The sequence below is a fragment of the Martes martes genome (genome assembly GCF_963455335.1).
Source record: "Martes martes genome assembly, chromosome: 1".
NCBI classification, from domain to species: domain Eukaryota; kingdom Metazoa; phylum Chordata; class Mammalia; order Carnivora; family Mustelidae; genus Martes; species Martes martes.
Genome location: NC_137888.1, coordinates 47,677,336 through 47,700,782, shown reverse-complemented (window position 1 = coordinate 47,700,782; position 23,447 = coordinate 47,677,336). Strand labels below are relative to the sequence as shown.

General features: G+C 35.7%; 1 protein-coding gene across 2 annotated transcripts in view; it reads right to left on the bottom strand.

The window, feature by feature from the left end:
- Positions 1-4,094: 4,094 nt before the first annotated feature.
- The window catches only part of TBC1D23 (TBC1 domain family member 23), a 60,355-nt gene continuing 41,002 nt past the window's right edge, over positions 4,095-23,447 (bottom strand). The window contains exons 12-19 of one of the 2 annotated variants that reach the window (XM_080806836.1): positions 21,900-21,942; positions 19,871-19,980; positions 15,655-15,794; positions 14,205-14,249; positions 10,567-10,655; positions 8,323-8,458; positions 6,603-6,797; positions 4,095-5,757 (exon numbers count right to left, since the gene is read on the bottom strand). In XM_080806836.1, coding sequence (XP_080662962.1) covers positions 5,676-5,757; positions 6,603-6,797; positions 8,323-8,458; positions 10,567-10,655; positions 14,205-14,249; positions 15,655-15,794; positions 19,871-19,980; positions 21,900-21,942 — 840 coding nt within the window. In that variant the 3' untranslated portion in view covers positions 4,095-5,675. The remainder of the gene's footprint in view (positions 5,758-6,602; positions 6,798-8,322; positions 8,459-10,566; positions 10,656-14,204; positions 14,250-15,654; positions 15,795-19,870; positions 19,981-21,899; positions 21,943-23,447) is intronic. The other variant, XM_080806837.1, reaches the window with a different exon arrangement.

The following is a 23,447-nucleotide window of genomic DNA, read 5'->3' as shown; positions in this document are numbered from 1 at the left end:
TTTGTAAGTTCATTGGCATAAAGCTGTATCTGACAGTAGTACCAAACATGGCTGGACATGTTATTAGAACATATAGGTGGAGATGCCCACTAGGCAGTTGGCCATAAGCCTCAGACTCAGATATTCAGGCTGGAGACTGATTTAGGAGTCACCAGCAATTTAAACTAGAACAAAGTTCTGAGTATGGATGACAACATGCGAGTGGACTGTGAAAAGCACAGGCATAAGTAGGGCCTGGTAAGAAGCCACCTAAGAGGTAGGAGAAGCAGGAGAGGGATATCCAGACCAAGAGTCTGTGGATGCTGTGTTCCCTACATCGCAAGCTACTGATGGGTTCTAGAAAAGGGAACAGTTAAGAAATATGAAAACTCTCTGCCTGCCTCTGCCTACTTGTGATCTCTGTCTGTCAAATAAATAAATAAATAAAATCTTAAAAAAAAAAAAGAAATATGAAAACTGTTTTTGAGCATTCCTTTAGAACTTTCTGGGCATAAGGGAAAGCTAGTCACTGGGTTCCAGTTCTGGCTCTGCCACTGATGGAGGCTAAGGCAAATCACCTCATTCTCAAGAACTTTTCATCATCTGTAGCGCCAAAGATTCACAGGCAAAAGAAGAAGCTGGAGGACTGAGTTTGTGCAGTCTTTCCTGTCACGTCTTCACTCCCTATGAACCACAGCACCTCTGCCTTCATGTTTCCATGTTCCCTTCATCTGACATTTGAAAAATAGCCAAAGAATAAAAGCACTACACTAAGTGGATTTCCAGAGCCCAGCTCAAAATCTGGCATCGCCAATCAAGTCTCACAGCTCTACTGACCATTTTCCAAGCTGATACTGGTCAGATTTCTATTTTTACTCCAGAGGAGTGAAAATCCCCAGCTGCCTGGAAGTCATCTCTATTTACATGTCTTGACATCAGTTTAAACTCAACCGTCTAAAACTAATTTTATCATCTCTACAAGAGCTTCTTCCAGCTTTGCTCTTAAATATAGGCACCACCACATTTGTGCTATTTTCCAATTCTCCCAGTTCCCCATGTCCTCCCCTCAAAAATGAAATCACCCCTGTATCTTTCAAGTCTTTTATTGTCCACCTCTGGTTAAGGACAGGGCCCTTCTGACTCTCCTAAAATACCCCTTGATTGCTGCCTCCTCTTCTGTCCCTGTGACCATGGCTAGGCTTTCCTCATTTGGAGGCGACTGCTTTAGGCAACTTAACTGGTCTCTTTTCCCTCAGCACCTTATCCTCCAATTACTCTTTGTAGTATTAGGGAAGTTAGCCTAGGAGACATAAAGTTCAATTCTGAGTGGTGAGGTAGATATACAACAGTGAGGACATAAAGTTCAATTCTGGGGGGTGAGGAGGATATACAATAGACTAACAGTTACAATAGTCATTAATAGTTACAATAACTAATAGTTACTAATACAACTAGTAGTTACAATAACTAATAGAGATGAAGGGCTGAAAATCAGAATTGGAATCATCTCCACCATAGTAAGAACAGGAACTCAAGAGCAGAGATCTTAGGAAAATGTATGATACTACAAAAATCAAAAGATCCAACTTGACAATTAATTATCTTATTGGATTTAGAGCTTGGCACAAATTTCCAACGAGTGATGAATGGATAGGGGCACCTGAGTGGCTCAGTTGATTAGGCATCTGCCTTCGGCTCACATCATAATCTCAGATCCTGGGATGGAGCCCGCATCAGGCTCCCTGCTAGCAGGGAGCCTGCTTCTCCCTCTCCCTCTGCTCTTCCCCCCTGGTCTGTACTCAATCTCTCTCTAATAAATAAATAAAATCTTTTTTAAAAAAGTGATGAATGGATAAATAAAACGTGATACATCCATACAATGGAATATTCTTCAGCCATAAAAAGGAACAAAATTCTGATACATACTACAACACGGAGGAAGCTTAAAATTATTATGCTAAGTGAAAGAAGCCAGACATAAAAGACATTTATTGTATGATTCCTTTTATCAAGAAATGTCCAGAACAGGCAAATCCATAGAGACAGAAAGGAAATGAGTGGCTGCCAAGGGCTGGAGGGAGAAAGGAAAAAGGAGAGTATAGATCTTTTTTTTTTTAAGATTTTATTTGAGAGAGAGGAGAGAGAGTACATGCATAAAAGCGCACAAGTGGGGGAGGGATGGGAAGAGGGGCAGAGGGAGGGAGAAAAACAGACTCCCCCCCCCTACCCTGACACCCCTGAGCAGGGAGCCAACTCAGGCTGAATCCCAGGATCCTGGGATCATGGCCTGAGCCAAAGGCAGATGCTTAACCACTTAACCAACTGAGCCACCCAGACATCCCAGGTATGGATCTTTTTTGAGCAATGAAATGTTCTGAAGTAAAATAGTTGTGATGGTTGCACAAGTCTGTAAATATATTAAAAACCACTTTGTTGACCTTCAAAAGGTGAACTTTATGGTATGTGGATTATAGCTCAACAAATTATTTACTTATTTTTAAAATGTTTATTTATGAGAGGTAGGGAGAGAGAGAAAGGCAGAGAGCGAGCAAGCACAAGAGGGGGGAGCAGCAGGCAGAGGGAGAAGCAGACTCCCTGCTGAACAAGAGGCCTAATGCAGGGCTCAGTCTGAGGACCCTGAGATTATTACCTGAGCTGAAGGCAGACGCTCAACCAACTGAGCCACCCAGGTGCCCCCAATAAATTTTTTAATTCAAAATGTTAAGGGTAGAGTCGAAACATTACTTTTATCACACAACCCATAGAGTTGGGTTTTCCGCAAGACAAACTGTCAATTTTAAATAGATATGCCAATCTATGGCTGGTTAGTTTAGTGTGTTAGAATATTATATGGGCTCAGGTCATGATCCTAGAGTCCTGGGATTGAGTCCCGCATGGGAGGTGGGGCGTTCCTGCTCAGTGGGGGTCTGCTTCTCCCTCTGACCTTCCCCTCTCATGGTTGCTCACTCTCATTCTCTCTCTCAAATAAATAAATTGTTTTTTTTTTAAAGATTTTATTTATTAATTAGACAGAGAGATCCCAAGTAGGCAGAGCGGCGGGCGGCAGAAGCAGGCTCCCCGCTGAGCAGAGAACCGGATGTGGGGCTCGATCCCAGGACCCTGAGATTGTGACCTGAGCCGAAGGCAGAGGCCCAACCTCCTGAGCCACCCAGGTGCCCCATAAATAAAATCTTTTTAAAAAAATATCATAGGGCGCCTGGGTGGCTCAGTATGTTGAGTGACTGCCTTCAGCTCAGGTCATGATCCTGAGTCCCGGGATCGAGTCCCACATTGGCTCCCTGCTCAGCAGGGAGTCGGCTTCTCCCGCTGACCTCTCTCCTCATGCTCCCTCTCTTTCTCTCTCTCTCTCAAATAAATAAAATCTTTAAAAAAATATATCATAAAGGTCCTGTGTGAAACATACTGGCAGCAAAAAATGGTTGAATAATGTATCAGTACAAATTTATCATCCCTACTAGAAAATGTGTTTCATTAGTGGTTGGTGATTACCATCAAATCTATGTAGGAGAATTGATGTTCTACTTTAATAAGCAATAGTAATTCTCAGGGAATAGGAGGGGATAGAGAGGGAAAAGGGGATACCTTCCCTTTTCACTCACTCAATTTCTTTCAGCCTTCGTTTTCTAATCTAGAAAATACTAACAACTTCATCATGTTGCAAACTCTGCAATCTTTGAGAGTCCACAGAGGTGGATATCCCAGAGTGAATTCTAGTTCTGTAATTAGTGGGTCCGTTAAGGAAGGATGAGCTACATAAGTGCCTAATACAATCAGTGACATGTGTTTTCATTTGATATTAATAACTAGTAACTGCGGTGTTACTGCAGACGAGGAAACTAAAGTTTAGGGAAGTTAAGTAGGTCAAGGCAGAAATTTATTAGATGTGGAATTTAATGTCATTAAACTACCTCTTACCTCCTTCCCCATACAGATGAGCTGAAATAGAAATCTAATACTTTCAATCCTAAAACTTGAACATTAAATTCCACTGAAAGGATAGACGTCAATTTTCTAATTTTGTGTTACCGACAGAGATTTACAAATGGGGAGCGGGAGGGGAGAAAAACATCGAGAGAGAGTCATTAAGAACAAAGTTATGAGCAAATTGTACTGGTTTATTTACAATTGTAATTTATAAACAGTAACACAAACATCTTTACATTAATATTATGAAAAAAGTCCCATGGCTGAAATGGGCAAAAAATGGAGACTTCAGGGCATTTCTAAAGGGGGCGGGTGCCAAAGAAAAAAAGAAAAACGCAATACAACCGTTGTGGGTAGAGTTATAAATATCAAGTACTGCACCAGGTGCAATTTCATGCAAATGTCTTCAACCACTCAAGTAAACGGTTTTTATTTAGATATTAGAATAAAATATCTTGAACTATGTTGCCTGTTATTCACTTGATTTCCAATAACTGGCTATAAATAGAGTACATCTAAATATTTCTCCTATCAACCCCTTAGAGATAATCCATTACATTTTAGGACATGGTGAATTGTTAGGATTTGCTAGTTCCCAAAAAGATTTTATAAGGAGTCATTCCATAGCCCCAAACATGTTCCCAGATTTTCTCTCACCAAATGTGTCTAATATAGACCTCAATAAATTAAACTGAGAAAGCTGCAAAATGAAGCAGATCACTTTTTAGTTTTGTCATATTAAAAAATAAAAATAGTTTCAAACCACCGGAACTTTAGCAAGAGAAGACAAAAACCAAAGAAGAGAAAAAAATTTCAGAAAGAGATGATAAAAACAACTGTACTTTATATAGCTCTCTTATTATTTGGCTTTCATTTAAGTGGACACTAGTGTGGTCACAGACCATAACCCCAGTAAGGATAAATCAATGTGTGTACAACACCTGTTCTGAAATATCCTAAATCAAATATTTCACTTGTAATAAAGACCAATGACATTTTTACAGGTACAATTCTTGTCCCCAAAATGTTTATTTTAATCTTAGTATGCCTACCTACTTATTATACTTTTAACTGCTCCTTAGAAACCATTAGGATGAAGTTTAGTATGTGAAGTACCCAGTGTTCAAATCATTAGCTAATGATGCAAAAAATGATTTAGATACTGATGCTTCACATTTCACTAACTGGACTGCATTTCTGAGTGGCTGGAATCTTCAACCACTTCATTAAAAAGATTTCACTTTTTTTTAAGAACAGAAACAGCAAGCTATTAATCTATGTAATACTCTCAGTTTCTGATACTGCTCAGTGGATAAACTAAATGTAGCAATTAAAGGGGTCTCTTCAGCTAATTCTATCTCTAATTTTCATTGAAGACATTGCAAGTATATATGTGTATGGGTCTTTTTAAATCTGAAAGTGATACATGTTCCCTTTTTAAAACACAGCTCTTCAAAACAGAACTGCATTCTGCACCCTTAGTTCATAAGGGCATAGGGTCAGTTACTTCAAAGTCATTTAATAACTGACCTTTATAAATCATTTTACAAAACTGAAAATGCAAAAGAAAATTTAAGAAAAATTTTAACTGTCCAGAAATTGATTATAATAATTCACACATACTTAGACCTGCAATTCAAGCACCCCCATGAGCAAATGAAAGGTCCTCAGTTAGTATTCAATCGGGAAAATATGTCCTTGTTTCTTTCTCTTGGTTGCCTTAATTTCTTTTGAAGTAATTCTCTTTCATATTAACTTTCCAAAGCATCCAAAACTTTCATGATCTGTTGTTTTATGGCTTTGGTAGCATCTCCTGCATTTGGAATCAAATACCTGGGGCGGGGGAGAGGGGAAATATACATATATATTAATATAAATTGCTTTCACTCCAGGACTCAGCTTAGATGTCACTTCCAGTGGGAAGCCTTCCTAACCTACAAAGCAAGCAGACACATCCTCATATTTACCATAACTTATCCAATACACACTCAAAAGCACATTTTGAAAGAAAGAAAATCTAAATGTCAAAGCTAGGTGGTTTTTCATATAGTGTACAGCCAGATGTAATGAACCACACACCAGGAATCAGGAAGGCTATATTTGGTCTGATCACAAGCTAGGTGTGAAGATCTGCAAGTCATTCAACTCCTCTGGGGTTCACATTTTTAAAGGATTATAAAGATGGTTTAGTTTGAGATCAGTTGGTCCTACAACCGTTGGTGCCAGTACATGAACTGTTTGTCACTGGTCCACATTAAGACAAGAAGGAGCTTATACCAGATTGTAAATTAAATATACGACACAGCACACTGTTTACTTTGCTGACACATTTTCCAAGCAAGAATTTTTTTGATGAAAGAAAACAGAAACACTGACTTATATTCTGAAACAAGCTTCCTACCTGTTTACAAACCAGCATTTAGTGCAGCAATGGTACAGATTACTTAAAGACCCTTCTGTCAAAAAGTTTATGAAATTAGCTATGGCACTCACTGGAACCACGTGCTGATTAGCCACATATGACTAAAGATACAGAAGGAAAAAATCAGCAAAGAATGCTAATAAAAGCGGCTCTAGTATGCTAGTCCACCACCCATTCCCCCAAATAGAGAAACAAACTATGTTTAATAATGAACTAATTCAACAATTCAGATAACATCATCCTAAGAAAATCTTACCTTTCGATTGCCAAGATTTCTATTCCTGAAGCGCTGCTGTTTCCATACTTGAAGGTAATTAGCTCAGGATGTTTTTTTTTAGATGTAATTTTAACTACAGAATTTAGTGCTTGTCGAGACTGTATATAAGCCAATCCCTTCCGTGAAAGAATCTCCCTTAAACAGTACATGTGTGTTGCAGTAACCAACAGATGACTTGAGAGGGGAAAAAAACATTAAAAAACAAAAAGAATTTTAAAGAAATGTCATGCAAAACAGCTGTTAACACAATAAAAAATATTCAATCCAGATGAAATTACTTTTGAATTAAAGAATATAGACAAAGGATCACCTAAGAACAAAAAGAAACCCAATAACATTTTTAAGTTCCCTTTAATTGTATGAAAAATTAGTATTTTATTAACAGAAAATCCTGTAACTATTTAAAAGCAAGTTTTATATTTTATATAATAAAAACTACAATATAATTAGAAATCATTAAAATCATATTTTTAGAATCTACTCTGCATGATATATGGAAGATAGTACTTTTCAAACTTTCCCAGAGTTATTGTCTATATTCATAAACTATTCTCATTCACTATACTACAGTATATACTTTACATTGAAGACCGCTAAGCAGTAGTGAGGCTGCCTTACATGTTTTATAATATTCTGTAAGTGGATCTTGAACATAGAATGGGCATAGAAATATTAATTGTGTCTCAGCTTGTGTCCCCCTCTTTGTGTCTCAGTTCATTTATTATAGGGATATACTCATACACTTTTGTGTAATACAATAAGACTAGTATCAGACAAGTCCAGAATGCAGGACATTCTGCAGAATAAATGGCCTAGCCTCAGGATTCATTCATCATGGAGCAAAGGGGAGGTGGTGATAAGGGCAGTGGTACTGTTGGACATGGCATTGAGACTAAAGCGATTAATGGGCAAAGGCGATGTGTGGACCATGACTAGATCCTGGATCGGGAAGAAAAAAAAGAGAGACTATAAAAAGTGCTGTGGGGGTACTCTGAAAAATCTGAGTGTGAACTGTATGTTGAATGATGCTCATTTTAAGGTTTTTAAAGAGTTATAATGCTCATATTCTTGGGTGACTTATGCTGAAGCATTTAGGGTAAAGTGTCATATCTAAGATTCTTTTGAATGGCTTGACAAACGAGAACTGTGTATATTCTTGTGTCTATATATAGATAAAAAATGGAAAGATGGGGCAGTGCAAAAAGAAATTAAAATCCAATGAACCTAAGAGAAGAATCCTATTCCACCACCTATTCCCCCAAATAGAGAAAACAAACTATAAAGATGTTCAATGTACTGTTCCTTCAACTTTTTTGTTAAAATTTTCAAAATAAAAAATACATTAAGAAATATTCTTAAAATCAAGACATGTAGAGGTGCCTAGGTGTCTCAGTCAGTTAAGTGTAAGCTTTAGGCTCAGGTCATAATCAAGTCCTGGGATCAAGTCCTGTATTGGGCTCCCTCCTCAGTGGGGAGCCTGCTTTTCCCTCTCCCGCTGTTCCTCCCCCACTTGTACACACTCTCTCAAATAAATTCTTTTAAAAAAAAAGAAAAGAAAAATAAAAATCAGGACATATAATACAAATTGACAAAGTGAAATTATATCTTATACTTGCATAAAGAAAATTTCTTTTGCAGTTTTTTTTTTATTAACTAAATTTAAATTTTACTTCAGCAGAAGGCATTTTTTAAAAAGTACCTAGGAAACATGTGTCCACTTTCTTTAACTTCTTTACAAGGAAAATGATGCTTGACATCTGGCTTGTTTATCCAAGTCTGGATGTTTACAACCTCTTTTCTGTCATCATCTGACATTGAAGAGCTATCAATTTCATCTACAGAGAATTGAAAGCATTAAAAGTGGGAATTACCAACTTTAAAAATGAGACATTTCTTAACAGCCTGAAAAAGATTTCAATATTTTAAACATACATTTTGAAAAACAAAACAATTCTAATCCTGCTACTGTATTTCCTTATGCCACTGGCATAATATAGAAATACTATTTTCAAACATTAGGCCACACAGTAAGAAACTCAGGTGAAAATACTAAGAATACACTTGTAACACTGTGTGTCAACTATACTTCAATAAAAAATAAATAATGTAAATAAATTTTTAAAAGACAACTATCTGAGGAATTTCAAAACTTTTGCTTTATGTAACATGACTCTAATCTATGTCTAGACCCTAGAGAGAGGGCTGAATTGTCCAATAACAAGCACCTATCTTGAGGGCAAAGATGGCAGAGTTCCTTTTCTCTTGCTGGTTTTGATTTTAAGAAAAACAACAAGAAAATCCATCCTGGGATAAATAAATAAAAATCTCTTTAGTCTTTTATCCTTTTTCATGCAGAATTGTAAGACATTCTAATTATTTTGTTTTTCTAATTTAACAAAGGGGAATTATAGTCACTAGTGTTAATAATTACAAATGTTTCTCCCTTTTAAAGAAATACTTCAAAATATAAAGAGACATAATAAAAAAGGAAATTTCATATATCTATACACTTTCAGCCTAAATAAAAAGTAGAACCCTTATATATATCTCCCCATTCTCATTCCTCTCCTTTGTCCACTAAGAAACAGTGGCTATTGGTTATGGTTCCATCCTTGCCTTTAATCATACATGAATATCCTCAAACAATATACAGTAGTGTTTTGCACTTTAAGTAACATTTATATAAATGTTTGATTGTATTCTTCCACAACTGCTTCTTCACTCCCAACACTGTAAAATTTATCCATGTTGATACACAGAGCTCTAGTTTTCTCATTTTCATTACTGTGCAATTTTCCGAAATAAAAATATATGTGCAAATACACGACACATGAAAATATACCATAATTTATTCATCCATATGCCTCTCAGAGGAATGAAAATAGTTGAAATGAAAACTGTTAATAAAAGAAGAAATATTCAGGGAGAGCTAGAGACTGATAAATAACAAGAAGATAGCAACAAAAAGAGGGGCAAGAATAAAAAGAAACAATTAGAAATAGCACACAGAAAATTTCATTTACCTTAATGTAAGTTTTTGGGAAGGTGATTTTATAATATTTATTAAACTGTCAAATGTGGTTCCCTATAATCTAACAATCTTCCTGCTCAGAATATACCCTCTGTATATACTTACAAAAGTTCATATAGCTCTATGTATAAAAATATCTATTGTTATTTGAGACAAAAAAAAAAGGGAAAACTATCAATGTGAATTGTGAGAAAAATGATTAAATAGATTATGGTATGCTTACAATGGTGGAATATGGGCTAAGATGGAAAATACGCAACATATATTACTAAACAGAAAAAGCAAGATGAAATTTGGGAGTTTTTTTCCCTCTTATTTTGTACATTTACTGTTTTATTTTTCCTAACCCAATACACATATTAATATTAATATGATTACTTAACCACCGTAATCTTGGCAGCAGTATTATGAACCAAAGTAATGAATTACTTTTAAAATATAAAGACAACCACAGAGAATAATAAATTTCCCTGGCACAATATCCCCATCTTGTGGCCCTTTAGGATACTGCCTCCAATTCTCTTTCCAGATGTCTCAATTTTGGAATTCCCTGATTTTAGACCCACAACTCTCAGTCTCCTAGGTGGATGGATCAAGGAGATTTAAATCAAATCCCATGGACTTGAATACTATTTCAACACTGATAATTCCCAGATCATCACCGGTTTATTAGACCTCCTCTCTCTTGGGCTAAGGATTCCTATGATCCACTGCCTACTCACCATTTTTGCTTGAATTCTAACAGGCATTAACTCAAGATGTCTAAAACCAAACTCTTAGTAGAAAAACTACAGACTCTCCAATCTAGAGAATTTTTTTTTTTAAAGCCGTTGTTGGCTAGCCCCAGAACGCTCTCTCTAATCACTGCTAGTGCCTGCGAAAAGCATCTACAGATAAGTGTTATTACTACACCTGTGTCGTATTCTTCTTCATCCCCAATGCTGAAAACAGGCTTTACACCACGGTAAGGCTTGCCCACTCTGTCACTGCTGCTCACATGCCTATATTCAAAGAATTTTAGAGGGGAAATCATCACTTAAGTAGTTACCAAAGATTTTCACCAAGTATCATATGAATATTTAAACAAAATGTACATATTCCTTGTCCTTAGCCCCCATATATCATGCTATTTAGAATAGTTATGTTAGGGAAACTCTAACAAGGTAAGGAAAATATGTTAGCAAAAGTGGCATTATGTCTTAATAGACTGAACGCCTTCGATCTGTAAAACTAAAAAAAAAAAAAGTTAATATTTATATTAAAACCAGTGCTTAGATCTGTGTAGCCTTAAAGAAGTCATTTAACCTGTGATTCTGTTTTCCTATCTCCAAAACAGTAATAACAACAATATCTACCCTTCAGGGTTACTGTGAGAATTAAATCAGTTAATATTTTGTAAAGCTCTTAGGACAATGCCTGGTATATAGCAAGTGCTATGCACGTCTGTTAGAGAAAACAGATTATGGAACCAAATATTCAAATTCCGGGAAAACGTTAAGTCTTCCTCATATGGGAGTAAATACCTTAGGGTTTTTCCTCCCATTTTTTTTTAATCACAATTTCAGCTGTTCAACATTGTGATTCAACAATTCTATACATTACCCAATGCTCACATTATAATACTCCCATTTTTTTATTACTGTTACTTTTGTTTTAAAAGAAACATGCTACTTCTTTTACACAAATGTAAATAAACCATAAAAATTAATCTTTCTTTTTCAAGTAGCAGAAGCATCAAGGATACGTAAACTCAAACTTGATTAGTTCTGCAAGAAGTATGACCTCTCTCTTTTTAATAGAAAAATTTATACCTCAGTACTTTTTAGGTAATCTCAAACAAACCAAAAAGAAAAATTAAAATATTTCAACAAAGTACATCCTTCTGGGGAAAAAGCATTATATTATTTGTAAGATAAATGTTCCATCAAGATTACTTACGATAAAAGAAAAACTGCCTTTTTTTGGGTCATGTATCAAGAGGTAGTCCAATATGGAAAAAATTCAAGTTACATATCTTTACTCAATCTTAGAATTCAATTTTTCCAGAATATAGAGATCAAATCTATATTTTAAATAATTTCTTAATACAGATCTTGAATGAAAAATCCTATCATGACCCAATTTTATTGAAATAGGCTTAAATCTATTTCTCCCAAAATAACTTTCTTCAACAGAAACCTCATTAGAAAAATCAACTGATAGCTGAACATATAACACTCTTTGGTAATTATAAATTAATCATACATGGTAGACAGTTTAAATTAAATCATAAAATCATTTGATTTTAGGTTAAAACATATCTAATATAAGATTATCCATCATCCATTAAACTATGCTCATTAGAGAAAAAGAAATAAATAACTCAAACAACTATGAAACAGATTGAGTTCTCTTATAAAAGACAAAGACAATATAGCTTTGTCTAAAAATACTTTAGTGCCAAAAAAAATAAAAATAAAAATACTTTAGTGCCATCTAGATTATAAAATTGTATGAGATTATTGGTTCTCTCCTGATAGTAAAACATAATTAAACAGACATAACACAGAAACAAAGATGTTCACAGTAGATGCTTGATCCGGAAGGCAAGTATAAATAAAGCAAAAATCAAAAATAAATAGGAGGGGGTGGAGCCTGGCTGACTCAATCAGTAGATGTGACTGGATCTCAGGGTTGCAAGTTTAAGCCCCACCTTGAATATAGAACCTACTTAAAAAAAAAAAAAAAAGTTTTAAAGCTATTCATTATTGATCTAGATTTATAATACAATGCATTTTTTATAAATCTTGTTTATAAAGATTGCTGAAATAGTTCTTAACAAACTGGCTAAAAATTAATGGAATTCAATGGCTGGACTCTTTAAAAAGCAGTATACTTATATATTTTTAGCTGAAGGAATAACAAAAACATCTGTAACATAGTATGGCCAGGTTTCAATTTATTTGCTGTGCTCAGAAGAAACCCAGTTCTTTCTAACTTTCACTAAATTCTGTTTTCGAAATAGATATATTTGTCTGTAGACCAAAGAAGATCATTTAAATTTTTAAAAACTTAAGAATTTGGGAGAAAACTTGGTAGTCAAAATTAGGCTAATTCAATGGTCCTATAACAAGAGAAGGTAGAAAGATGACTCACAAATAGCTTATAATTTTAAAAGAAGCAACTGCCTTTAAAATAGTCTCAGATAAAACTGTAATAGAAGCTCTAAAACTGGCACTGCCAGGAACAGTCACAGTAAATAAAAACTCTTTCCAACAAGTTAGGAGTAAACTACTGCTTTTAAAAATGTTACTTCTAGTTACCAAAAATATTAAAATGACAAAAAAAAGTCAACTCCATTATTCCAAAGCTTAACTTATATTTAAAATACAACTAGAGGGGTGCCTGGGTGGCTCAGTCAGTTGGGATGCTGACTCTTGATTACAGCTCAGGTCATGGTCTCAGCATTCTGCGATCAAGCCCTGAGTCAGGCTCTATCAGGATAGTCAGGACTCTATCTCTCCCCCACCACCCCATCCCCCTCACTCGTATGCTCTAAAATAAATAAATAAATAAATCTTAAAATACAACTAGAATTTCTTTTAAAATGTCCATACATATTGCTTTAATTGATACTCTAAACTGCAGAAAAATTCTGTGGGTATAAAAACTGTAAAGCCATATAAAAGTATGAAGTTAATAAAGTTCTTCTGTGCATCCTAACTGAAGATCCAGTAGATTTTTTAACTTTACACTTGCATCTTATTGGGGCAGAGAAGAGATGGATTTATACATTAACATGTCCCCCATGACCTAATTTCTTTCATGGAAAACCAAAGAACTGTGGTTCTTCAGAACTGATTTATATATGCTTATTCACCAACCTAAATACACATATCTAATTTTTAAAATATTTTTTAAAAAGATTATACAATTACATAACAAGGGGCGCCTGGGTGGCTCAGTGGGTTAAAGCCTCTGCCTTCGGCTCAGGTCATGATCCTGGGGTCCTGGGATCGAGCCCCACATGGGGCTCTCTGCTCAGCGGGGAGCCTGCTTCCTCCTCTCTCTTTCTGCCTGCCTCTCTGCCTACTTGTAATCTCTGTCAAATAAATAAATAAATAAATCTTTTTTAAAAAATTACATAGCAAACTTGAACTAATAATTTTGAATCATGACATGTGCCTTCTCTCAGTAATATTCTCTAGTGTTAGGGCAGGAGATGGAAGCATATGATTTCCAAAGCTACCACCCTGCTCACTCTGAGACTAAGTATTTTCTTTGTTTCACCTTCCTCTCTTTCAGAATAAAAGTTCATGGATTTGAATGTACTTGATTTTTATCTGAGGAATGGGACATACAAAGCAGCATGCAAGGAAAAAAAAATGATCAAGCAAAAAACAAATACAGCTCAATCAATATCACACACTCCTAAAAGCAGGGTAAGAAAAGTTTAGCATTTGAAACAGCTGCACGAAATTTTAGCTAACAGTGTGAGGCTTATAGAGAGCATGAGGCATGCTAAAAGGGAAAAGGATGGTCCCAGAAAGCTGCTCTACTCATTGGCTTACCGCTCTGTACATGCTCTGTCTGGCCAAGGAAGATTGAAAGACATTCTATAGCAAATTGAGGCAGAGGACAGAACAAAATGATTATTAAAAACACAATGGCTTTAAAACAAAATATAGTATAATCACTTTTTCTAGCCCTGAGCATACATTATAAAGAATATGTTTTGATCACCCCAAGTACAAAGAAAAATAAAGAAAAACTAGTTTCAAAGGATTTTTTTTAAACAAAGACAAGTCTTTTCAAGTTATCATCAGTTCATTTTTTAAAAAGTTTATATGTTCATGCTATAAAATTTTAGCAATAGTACTCTAGTTCAGAATGCACTAACTTTAAAGTAAAAAAGTTATAGGCTTTTGAGAACAATTTTAATGAGCAAAAAAGACTCTTAAGCTTGATAAAACACTTTAATATTATTTATCAGTGGACCATTTTAGACAGGCACAGTTTTTTTGGATTTGTGAAAATAACCTATTCACTTCTTTGCTACTTAAGGAAACAATGTACTTTTGTATGCTTATGTGCTATAATTAAAAAGTGGCAAATAAAAAATTTCTGACATTCAATTCTTAAAGTCAAATACTTCAACTTTCCTAGGATATTGCACGGAAGACATGAGACTGAAATGAAATAACACACTTTCCAGATCAGGCTTGCTTAGCAACAAATTCTGTGTTGGAATTATTAGGTTAGTTTGCAGGAACAAGAAAAATTAACCAGACTACTACTGGAGGAAAAAACACTGAGGACTCTACAGTTTCAGTAAGAAGCATTAAAACACACATTCAGAAACTTATCATTTGTTAGCTAAACCCTTCATTTGTAACTCATGGGAAAACAGGGGTCACTTATAGCCTGTGAACACAAAATCTATGAAGATCTAAACACTTAAACTTAAGAAAATGGGTTTCTGGGATGCCTAGTAGGCTCAGTTGGTAGAGCAGCTAATTCTCAACACTGGGGCTGTTGAGCTTGAGCTCCACCTTGGCTGTAGAGATTACTTAAAAAATAATTAATTTTAAAAAAAGAAAGAAAGAAAATGGGTTTTTGCTTTACTTGACCAAATTTTCTAGGTTATAAATTCCTAAAGGAGAAGAGGAGGCTCCTGTTTTGAGATTACTGCATTTAGCAGATAGTTCCCATCCATCTGACATGTGGGAAACAGCTACTACAAGAAGTGTAATACATATAATAGCATCTTAATATTTTTTTAATGAACCACATAAAGGGGCAGTACCATTATCTGAGTTTTATTCTGATCAGGAGAGAGAAACAATAAGTCAAATTTCACAGCAATAAAGAACATCTTTGTCATCAGAATGAAAACTGAAATTATCCAATTAAAAAGTATACTTTATGATTCTTTAGAACACATTCAATTCAACTAGCACTTACTCTAAGACACATTTCTTTAGTTACCCATCATAAACTCATACCATATAAGCAACTCACCGGTCCACAGGAGTTGATGTATTCTCAATAAAACTGATAACTTTTTCCCTGACATTAACAGACTTCGTCTTCAAAGCAACAGTCATTTTATTTACCAGTGATTTCATTCCTCTATCATTTGAGCCATTAGAAGATTCACCCTGAAAACAAAAACAAAAACAAAAACAAAACCTTACTGATAAATTAACTGCTCTCCTAATGATTAGCAGAGACATTACTGCTAAAGGTTATCTAGATGTTATGTCCATATGTTAAAGTTCATTCTAGTACACCTCAGAAAATGTATGCAGAGATAGGGCCTTTAAAAAGCAAATTAAGGTTAAACGAAGTCATATACACAAGCCTTAAATCAATATGACTAGTGTCCTTACAGGAAGAGGGGGCGACATCAGGGATGCACAAACACAGAAAAAAGGCCATGCGCATCCAGACAGACAAGAAGGCAGTCATGTGCAACCCAGAGAGAGAAGCCTGAGGAGTAATCAAATCCGCCAATCCTTTGATCCTAGACCTGCAGCCTCCAGAACCAAAAGAAAATTAACTTCTTTTAAAATTAACTTCCTTTAAGTTTAAGCAAACTACTTGGTTGTATTTTGTTATGACAGCCCTAACAGACTGATACACTAGATAAAACAATTTTAGGGACAGGAATTAGAAATAGAAAAATGAGGCTATATGTTGCATATATAAGTGTATAAAGTCTGAAACTACCTTCGTTATTCAGTAAGAAATAAAGTTATTGACCTTTTCTTAACTTCAATTATGCCATAAAAATAATCAAAAGTACAATCAGGCTATCATTCATGTGGCTAAATTTTTAAACATTTATTCCTTATAAATTTTTGCTGTTTAAATATTTTCACTTAGGGGACGCCTGGGTGGCTCAGTTGGTTAAGCCGCTGCCTTCGGCTCGGGTCATGATCCCAGGGTCCTGGGATCGAGTCCCGCATCGGGCTCCTTGCTCCTCAGGGAACCTGCTCCTCTCGCTGCCTCTGTCTGCCTCTCAGCCTGCTTGTGTGTACTCACTCTCTCTCTGGAAAATAAATATTTTCACTTAGGCCTTTAATTTCTCAAGAAAAATTATTTTTATGTACCTAATGTAATTGGTGTGAGTGTAATTCTTAAACTGTTTAACGAAATTGCTCCATATTCCCTAAAGGGCAAGCTGGCAAGAGATGTCAGAAGTGTGCCCATCTTTTGCCTATTAATTACTCTTTAGAACTTAAGAGAAGGAAATAGTTAGAAAGTGCACTAGGATTTAAGTATTATTAGATGGAAAATTATACAGATTTTAAAAAAAAGAAATGCTTTTAAATAAGCATTTATTTTAAGTTTTTCTTTTAATTACAGTTAGTTAACATATAGTATAACGTAAGATTCTGATGGTAAGGCGCCTGGGTGGCACAGTCAGTTAATTGTCTACCTTCAGCTCAGGTCATGATCCTAAGGTCCTGGGATGAGCCCTGTGTCACCATCATTGGGCTCCTCTGCTCAGTGGGGAGCCTGTTTCTCCTTCTCCCTATGCCCTTCCCCCTCCCTCAAATATATATGCATTTGAAGGAAATATTTCAAAATATGAAAATATGGATAGCAGTTATTTTTCTTTATACTTTTCAAATTTACATATGTTGCTAAAATGAACATGCATCATTTTAATTTTTAAGAGAAAGAAATCATTAAATAACACAAAAACCATATTTCTATTTCCATATCCAAATTTGAAACCAAACTAAACTGATGATGGAAATTAAATTCTTTGGTACTTTTTAATATACTATATAACATCTTTAAGAGGGTATGTGCTATGGTAAGTGCTGTGAATTGTGTAAGACTGATGATTCACAGAACTGTACCCGTGAAACAAATAATATATTATGTTAATTTAAAAAAAATTTTTTTTAAAGTTTCTTTAGAGGTCTCAATCATTATTTTTCATATCTGAAAACAAGAACTTGAACAGAATTACTATCCAACACTGTGGATGGCAATATAAATTAGAATAATGTTTTTTTTAGGGGGGCCTGGGTGGCTCAGTCAGTTAAGCATTTGCCTTCAGCTCAGGTCGTGACCTTGGGGTCCTGGGATCCAGCCCCCCCACTGGACTCCCTGCTCAGTGGGGAGTCTGCTTCTCTCTCTCTCTTTGCCCTTTCCCCTTCCCCCACTCATGCTCATGCTCACTCTTTCTCTCTCTCCCAAATAACTAGAAAAAATCTTCCAAAAAAAAAATTATGTTTTTTATTTATTTTTTAAGATTTTATTTATTTATTTGTCAGAGAGAGTGAACACAGGCAGACAGAGAGGCAGGCAGAGGCAGAGGGAGAAGCAGGCTCCCCACTGAGCAAGGAGCCCGATATGGGATTCGATCCCAGGACCCTGGGATCATGACCTGAGCCGAAGGCAGCCGCTTAACCAACTGAGCCACCCAGGCGTCCCTATGTTTTTTAAAGGCCAATCTGATGACAATGTAGAATTCTAAGAATTCTGATATGTAATCTTTTGGTCAAGTTATTCTACTCCTAGGACTAAATAATAATGGATATGTAAATATATTACTACAAAAATTAATTATAATAGTGTTTATAACACAAAAAGACTAAAAGCAACATAAATATTCAAAAATAGGGGACTGAATAAATTATAATACAGCCATTCAGTGGAACACTATTTATTCGAAATAAAAACAGAAAATGTTTATTAAATAAATGGTGATCTCATGTGAAGAGCTCTTAGATACCTAGAGGATTAAGTTGAAAACAAATTTCAGAGGTTTAACTGCTAATAATTTGACAATAATATGATTTGACCTATATGGCTAAAGATAAATGGTAATTAATCATCCAGATATAATTTTATAACTGCTATTAAATATGTGACACATACAACACAATACATACACTTGCACATTTAATCCTCACATCACCATGAAGAAAGTTTTGTTATTATCATCTCAACTGCATAGATAGAGAAACCAGAGCTGAAAAGATCTTGCTGGAGATCATGAAGAATGTAAGTTCTGGAGATAAAACCTGAACATTAAGTCAGACTGATAAACCTAAGCTAGTAATAATCATAACCTGTATTGCAGTTTCCTTTTATTTCTGTTTTAAAGAATGATCATTAGGTAAATGTGAACTATTACTGAAAATGTAATGACATCTAATTCAACTGACATAAAATTTTTTTTTTAAAGATTTTATTTATTTATTTGACAGACAGAGAGCACAAGTAGGTGGAGAGGCAGGCAGAGAGAGAGGAGGAAGCAGGCTTCCTGCTGAGCAGAGAGCCCGATGCGGGGCTTGATCCCAGGACCCTGAGACCATGACCGGAGCCGAAGGCAGAGGCTTTAACCCAATGAGCCACCCAGGCACCCCTGACATAAAGTATTTTTGAAAGAGCACAAAGACTTACTGAGCAAATATTTCTGAAGCACAGAAATGTGAAAAGTAAATTTACCCACTACAGCAAAACCTTGTAGTAGTAACATACATCTTTATAACTAAAAATCAGGGGCACCTGGGTGGCTCAGTGGGTTAAGCCTCTGCCTTCGGCTCAGGTCATGATCTCAGGGTCCTGGAATCGAGCCCCGCATCAGGCTCTCTGCTCAGCAGGGAGCCTGCTTCCTCCTCTCTACCTGCCTCTCTGCCTACTTGTGATCTCTCTCTGTGTCAAATAAAAAAATCTTAAAAAAAAAATAAATATAAATATAACTAAAAATCAAATATAATGGGATTCGCAATCAGTTCTTATCTCCTTCTGACCAGCCCATTCTCAAATATGGGTGGACTGAAGTTATAATCATGTAAATTTGTGTTGGGGAGGGGGGGTACAGATATGGTCTGCAGGAGATATGACCATAAGCCTCAGTATTCTTTTGGCTCACATTAATTGGGAGATTCCTAGAACCAGATCACTTGGGAGTCCCAGCTAGTCACAGGACTCAGTATTATCTCCACCAATATTTAAGCTGAAGCAGAAAATTGTCACTACATGATAACATACTGCATCTGGATAGGGAGAAATCTGAATTCAGCACGTGGATCTCCAGAACTCTGGCTAGTTTAGATGTGCAGGCCTATTCCATCCTTACATTAACCCTCTAAACTCTATATGTTTGAAATATTTTGATCCCATTTCTGTTATGGTGAGGGTTTAACACTTAGTCACCTTTTCTGGGCATTCACCCAAATCTGGTGACATATTCTACATATACACTTACATCAATAGAAGAATTGATACTGCTCCTTGAGCCTGAGGTACTAGCAATCCAATGGCCGTATCCATTTTCTGGTCCATCCACATTTATGTCTGCCAGGTGCTGCTGCAGTGCTTAAGATAAACAAGAAGGAAAAAAAAAACAACAGCTCACATACCAACCCCTCTTTAGAAAGATTCTTTACCAGAGAATGTAATAAACATGTCATAGCTGAATGAAAGAGGATCCAAAGATTTAACTACAGGTACTTTTTTTTGTAATTCAGGAAAGGAATGAAGGACACTAAGCTACAGAAAGCCTTCCTCCTCTCCTTCTAAAGCCCTCTGTACAACTACAATTTTTCATAACTGACCTTAAAGATGGCAGTAACTATATACAGACTTGATGTTTTCCTCTTTGGAACAGAATCTTTTAAGTATTAAGAGATAATCTCAGCAACATTTTTATGACATAAAGGATTAAAAGAAAACCTATGGTGGCTTTTGTTCTATCATAGACATCTAATTAATCTTTCCCACAGGAAAGAAGGCATTAATTGCTATGGAGAGATTCTTGAAAAAGAAATAATCCATAATTAGAAAAAAGCTTCTAAAACCTAAACTATACCATAAAAGACTGCATCTCAGGGAGGCTGGTGGCTCAGTTGATAAGCATCTGCCTCTGACTCAGGTCATGATCTCAGGATCCTGGGACTGAGTCCGGCCATCAGGCTCCCTGCTCGGTGGGGAAGGAATCTGCTGCTTCTTCCACCCCTCATCCTGCTTTCATGTGCTCTCTCTTTCTCTTAAATAAATAAAAAAATTTTTTAAGAAAAAAGAAGACTGCTTTTCAGATAGTTTTGATAATAAGCTTAATAACCAAGTTCCGTATCATGCTGTCAAAATTCCTAATAAATCACACTGGGGCTAAGGGCAATACTTGCTTAACACTACTTATTAAAATACCCCTTTTGTAGATCACTCTGTGTGTAAGCCCCAAAGGATGTTAGTTATCAGGCCATGATATGTAGGAAATCATTATAATCCTTGCTAATATCACCAAAGATCAAAGGAAAGAGACCCTAACCTATCACATTCCAAGTTATAACACAAGATTACATTAGGTCAAAAGTTAATCTTCAAGCTCATGACTCTACTATTCAACAAATATTAATTTGATTTTACTATTAAAGGCTCTTTATTTCTTAACTGAAATATATTTGACCTATAACACTGTATAAATTTAAAGTATACAACATGTTTGGTTTATATATTATGATTTCCATTTCAGCAATAGTTAGCACCTCTATCCCATCATATAATTACCATTTCTTTTTCATGGTGGCAATAATTAAGATTTAGTCTTTTTGCAAGTTTGATTATTATAATACAGTATTATTGTCTATGTTCACTATATTTACAGTACTCCAGGACTTATTTATCTACTGGTCACAAGGTTGTACCCTTAAATAACATCAATTATGAAAAAGACAGGCTCTTTTACCCTGATTTAATCCTTCACAAATTCTCAAATCTCTGCCTGCAGATTTTGGCAATTATTTTACTATCCTGGATTACCAAATATTAGTCTGAAGATTTGAAAACATCAGTTTATTTCCTTTATTCCATTCCCTTCTGTATTTTTTTAGCTAATAATTTCAAGTAGCTCAAAAATGAAATAAAAACATAACAAAAAGAAGAGTATGAAAAGTATTCCTCCTACCTTTGTTTCCCAGTCCTATCCATTCCACCTTCTCCATGAAGACAAATCATGTAGACAGTTTTTCTCACATCTTTATAAAATTACTTTCTACAAATACAATCTCATTAAACATATCTACTGAAATAAACTCCCGTTAAATATTTGCTCATTTCAAGTGTCTATTGTGTTTGTCTGTTATCTGTATGTCCTGCTTGCCTTGCCTTTTCTGAAAATATAGAATGACTGAAGAGAGAATTTATCCACTAATTAATTTGGTCACTCCAAATCAGGTCTGGTGATAGAACTGCCTCTGAAAAGCAGAGGCAAAGTGATTAATAAATTAAAACCTTACCCATAAATCCTCCACTGGCGATGCTCACATATTCTTTGTTTTTCTGTAACAAAAAACCAAAACTTAAATTATTCCAAAATGCAATTTAATTAAAACCTCTCATAGTCCTATAAACATTTACAAATGTAATATGAAGTTATACATTAGGTTTTTGGACTTTTTCTTTTCTTTGACATTTTGGAAGCTGACAAAAAGCAATAACATAATTTAAGTTAAACATACATTTAACTTAAATATTGTAAGGTCTGGTGTTAAGGTGGAAAGAAGGGGACAACTTCATAGCTACTACCAAGACTATGATTTTATTTGTATTCTAATTCCAATAATATAATAAAAAGTCAAATCAAAACCACTTAAATTATATTTTTGGATATAATTAGTGAAGTTTTTAAAAGCTTTTAAAATATGTTGTGTCCTTCATAAAAAAGAAATAAAGAAGCAATACTAGAGCTAATTATGAATAAGAAATAATAGAATGTTACCATTTTACAAACTACTATAAAAATTAATGGATCTAGGGGCACCTGGGTGGCTCAGTGGGTTAAAGCCTCTGCCTTCAGCTCGGGCGGGTCATGATCCCAGGGTCCTGGGATCGAGCCCTGCATTGGGCTCTCTGCTTGGCGGAGAGCCTGCTTCTCCCCCCTCTCTCTCTGCCTGCCTCTCTGCCTACTTGTGATTTCTGTCTGTCATATAAACAAAATCATAAAAACAAAATCATAAAAACAAAAATCTTTTTAAAAAATTAATGGATCTAATAAACCATGGTAAAGAAAGAATAAGACATAAAGAAGAGAGATATCAGGGCGCCTGGGTGGCTCAATCAGTTAAGCGCCTGCCTTCAGCTCAGGTATTGATCCCAGGGTTCTGGGATAGAGCCCCACGTCAGGTTCCCTACTCAGCGGGGTGTCTGCTTCTCACTCTCCCTCTGCTCCTCCCCCTGCTTGTGTTCTCTCTCTGGAATAAGTAAAATCTTTAAAAAAAGGAAGGAGAGAGAGAGAGAGAGAGATATCTGGGCAGTATGTCCCTCCTGAGGAAAACTCATACCACCCAGGACTTCCTGTCCCTGACCAAGTCTCTAGATCTAATTACCAACTTAGAGGGAATACCAAGGACAGAACCTGATAAACACCACCATGTGAATGCAGCAGCAAAACTGAATGTGGGAAACTCTCTGTAAGATAGAGCAACCAGTTTTTCCAACAAACCAGCAAGCAAAAAAATTAGGAAAGGGGAACTATAAATTAAAAGAGACTTAAAAGATGTCAACCAAGGGGCACATGGGTGGCTCAGTTGGCTAAGCAACTGCCTTCAACTCAGGTCATGATTTTGGGGTCCTGGGATTAAGACCCATATCAAGCTCCCCCTGCTCTGTAAAAAAAAAAATGTTAACCAAGTGCAACATCTTGTCTTGGGTCCTGGGAAAATCAGGGAAACATGAACAAGAGTTAGATTTTTAATAATAAGGTTTAATAATGTATGTCAGTATAAAGAGTGTACAGGGTTCAATTCTACCTACTTTTGAATTTGCTGGAAATTTTCCATAATAAA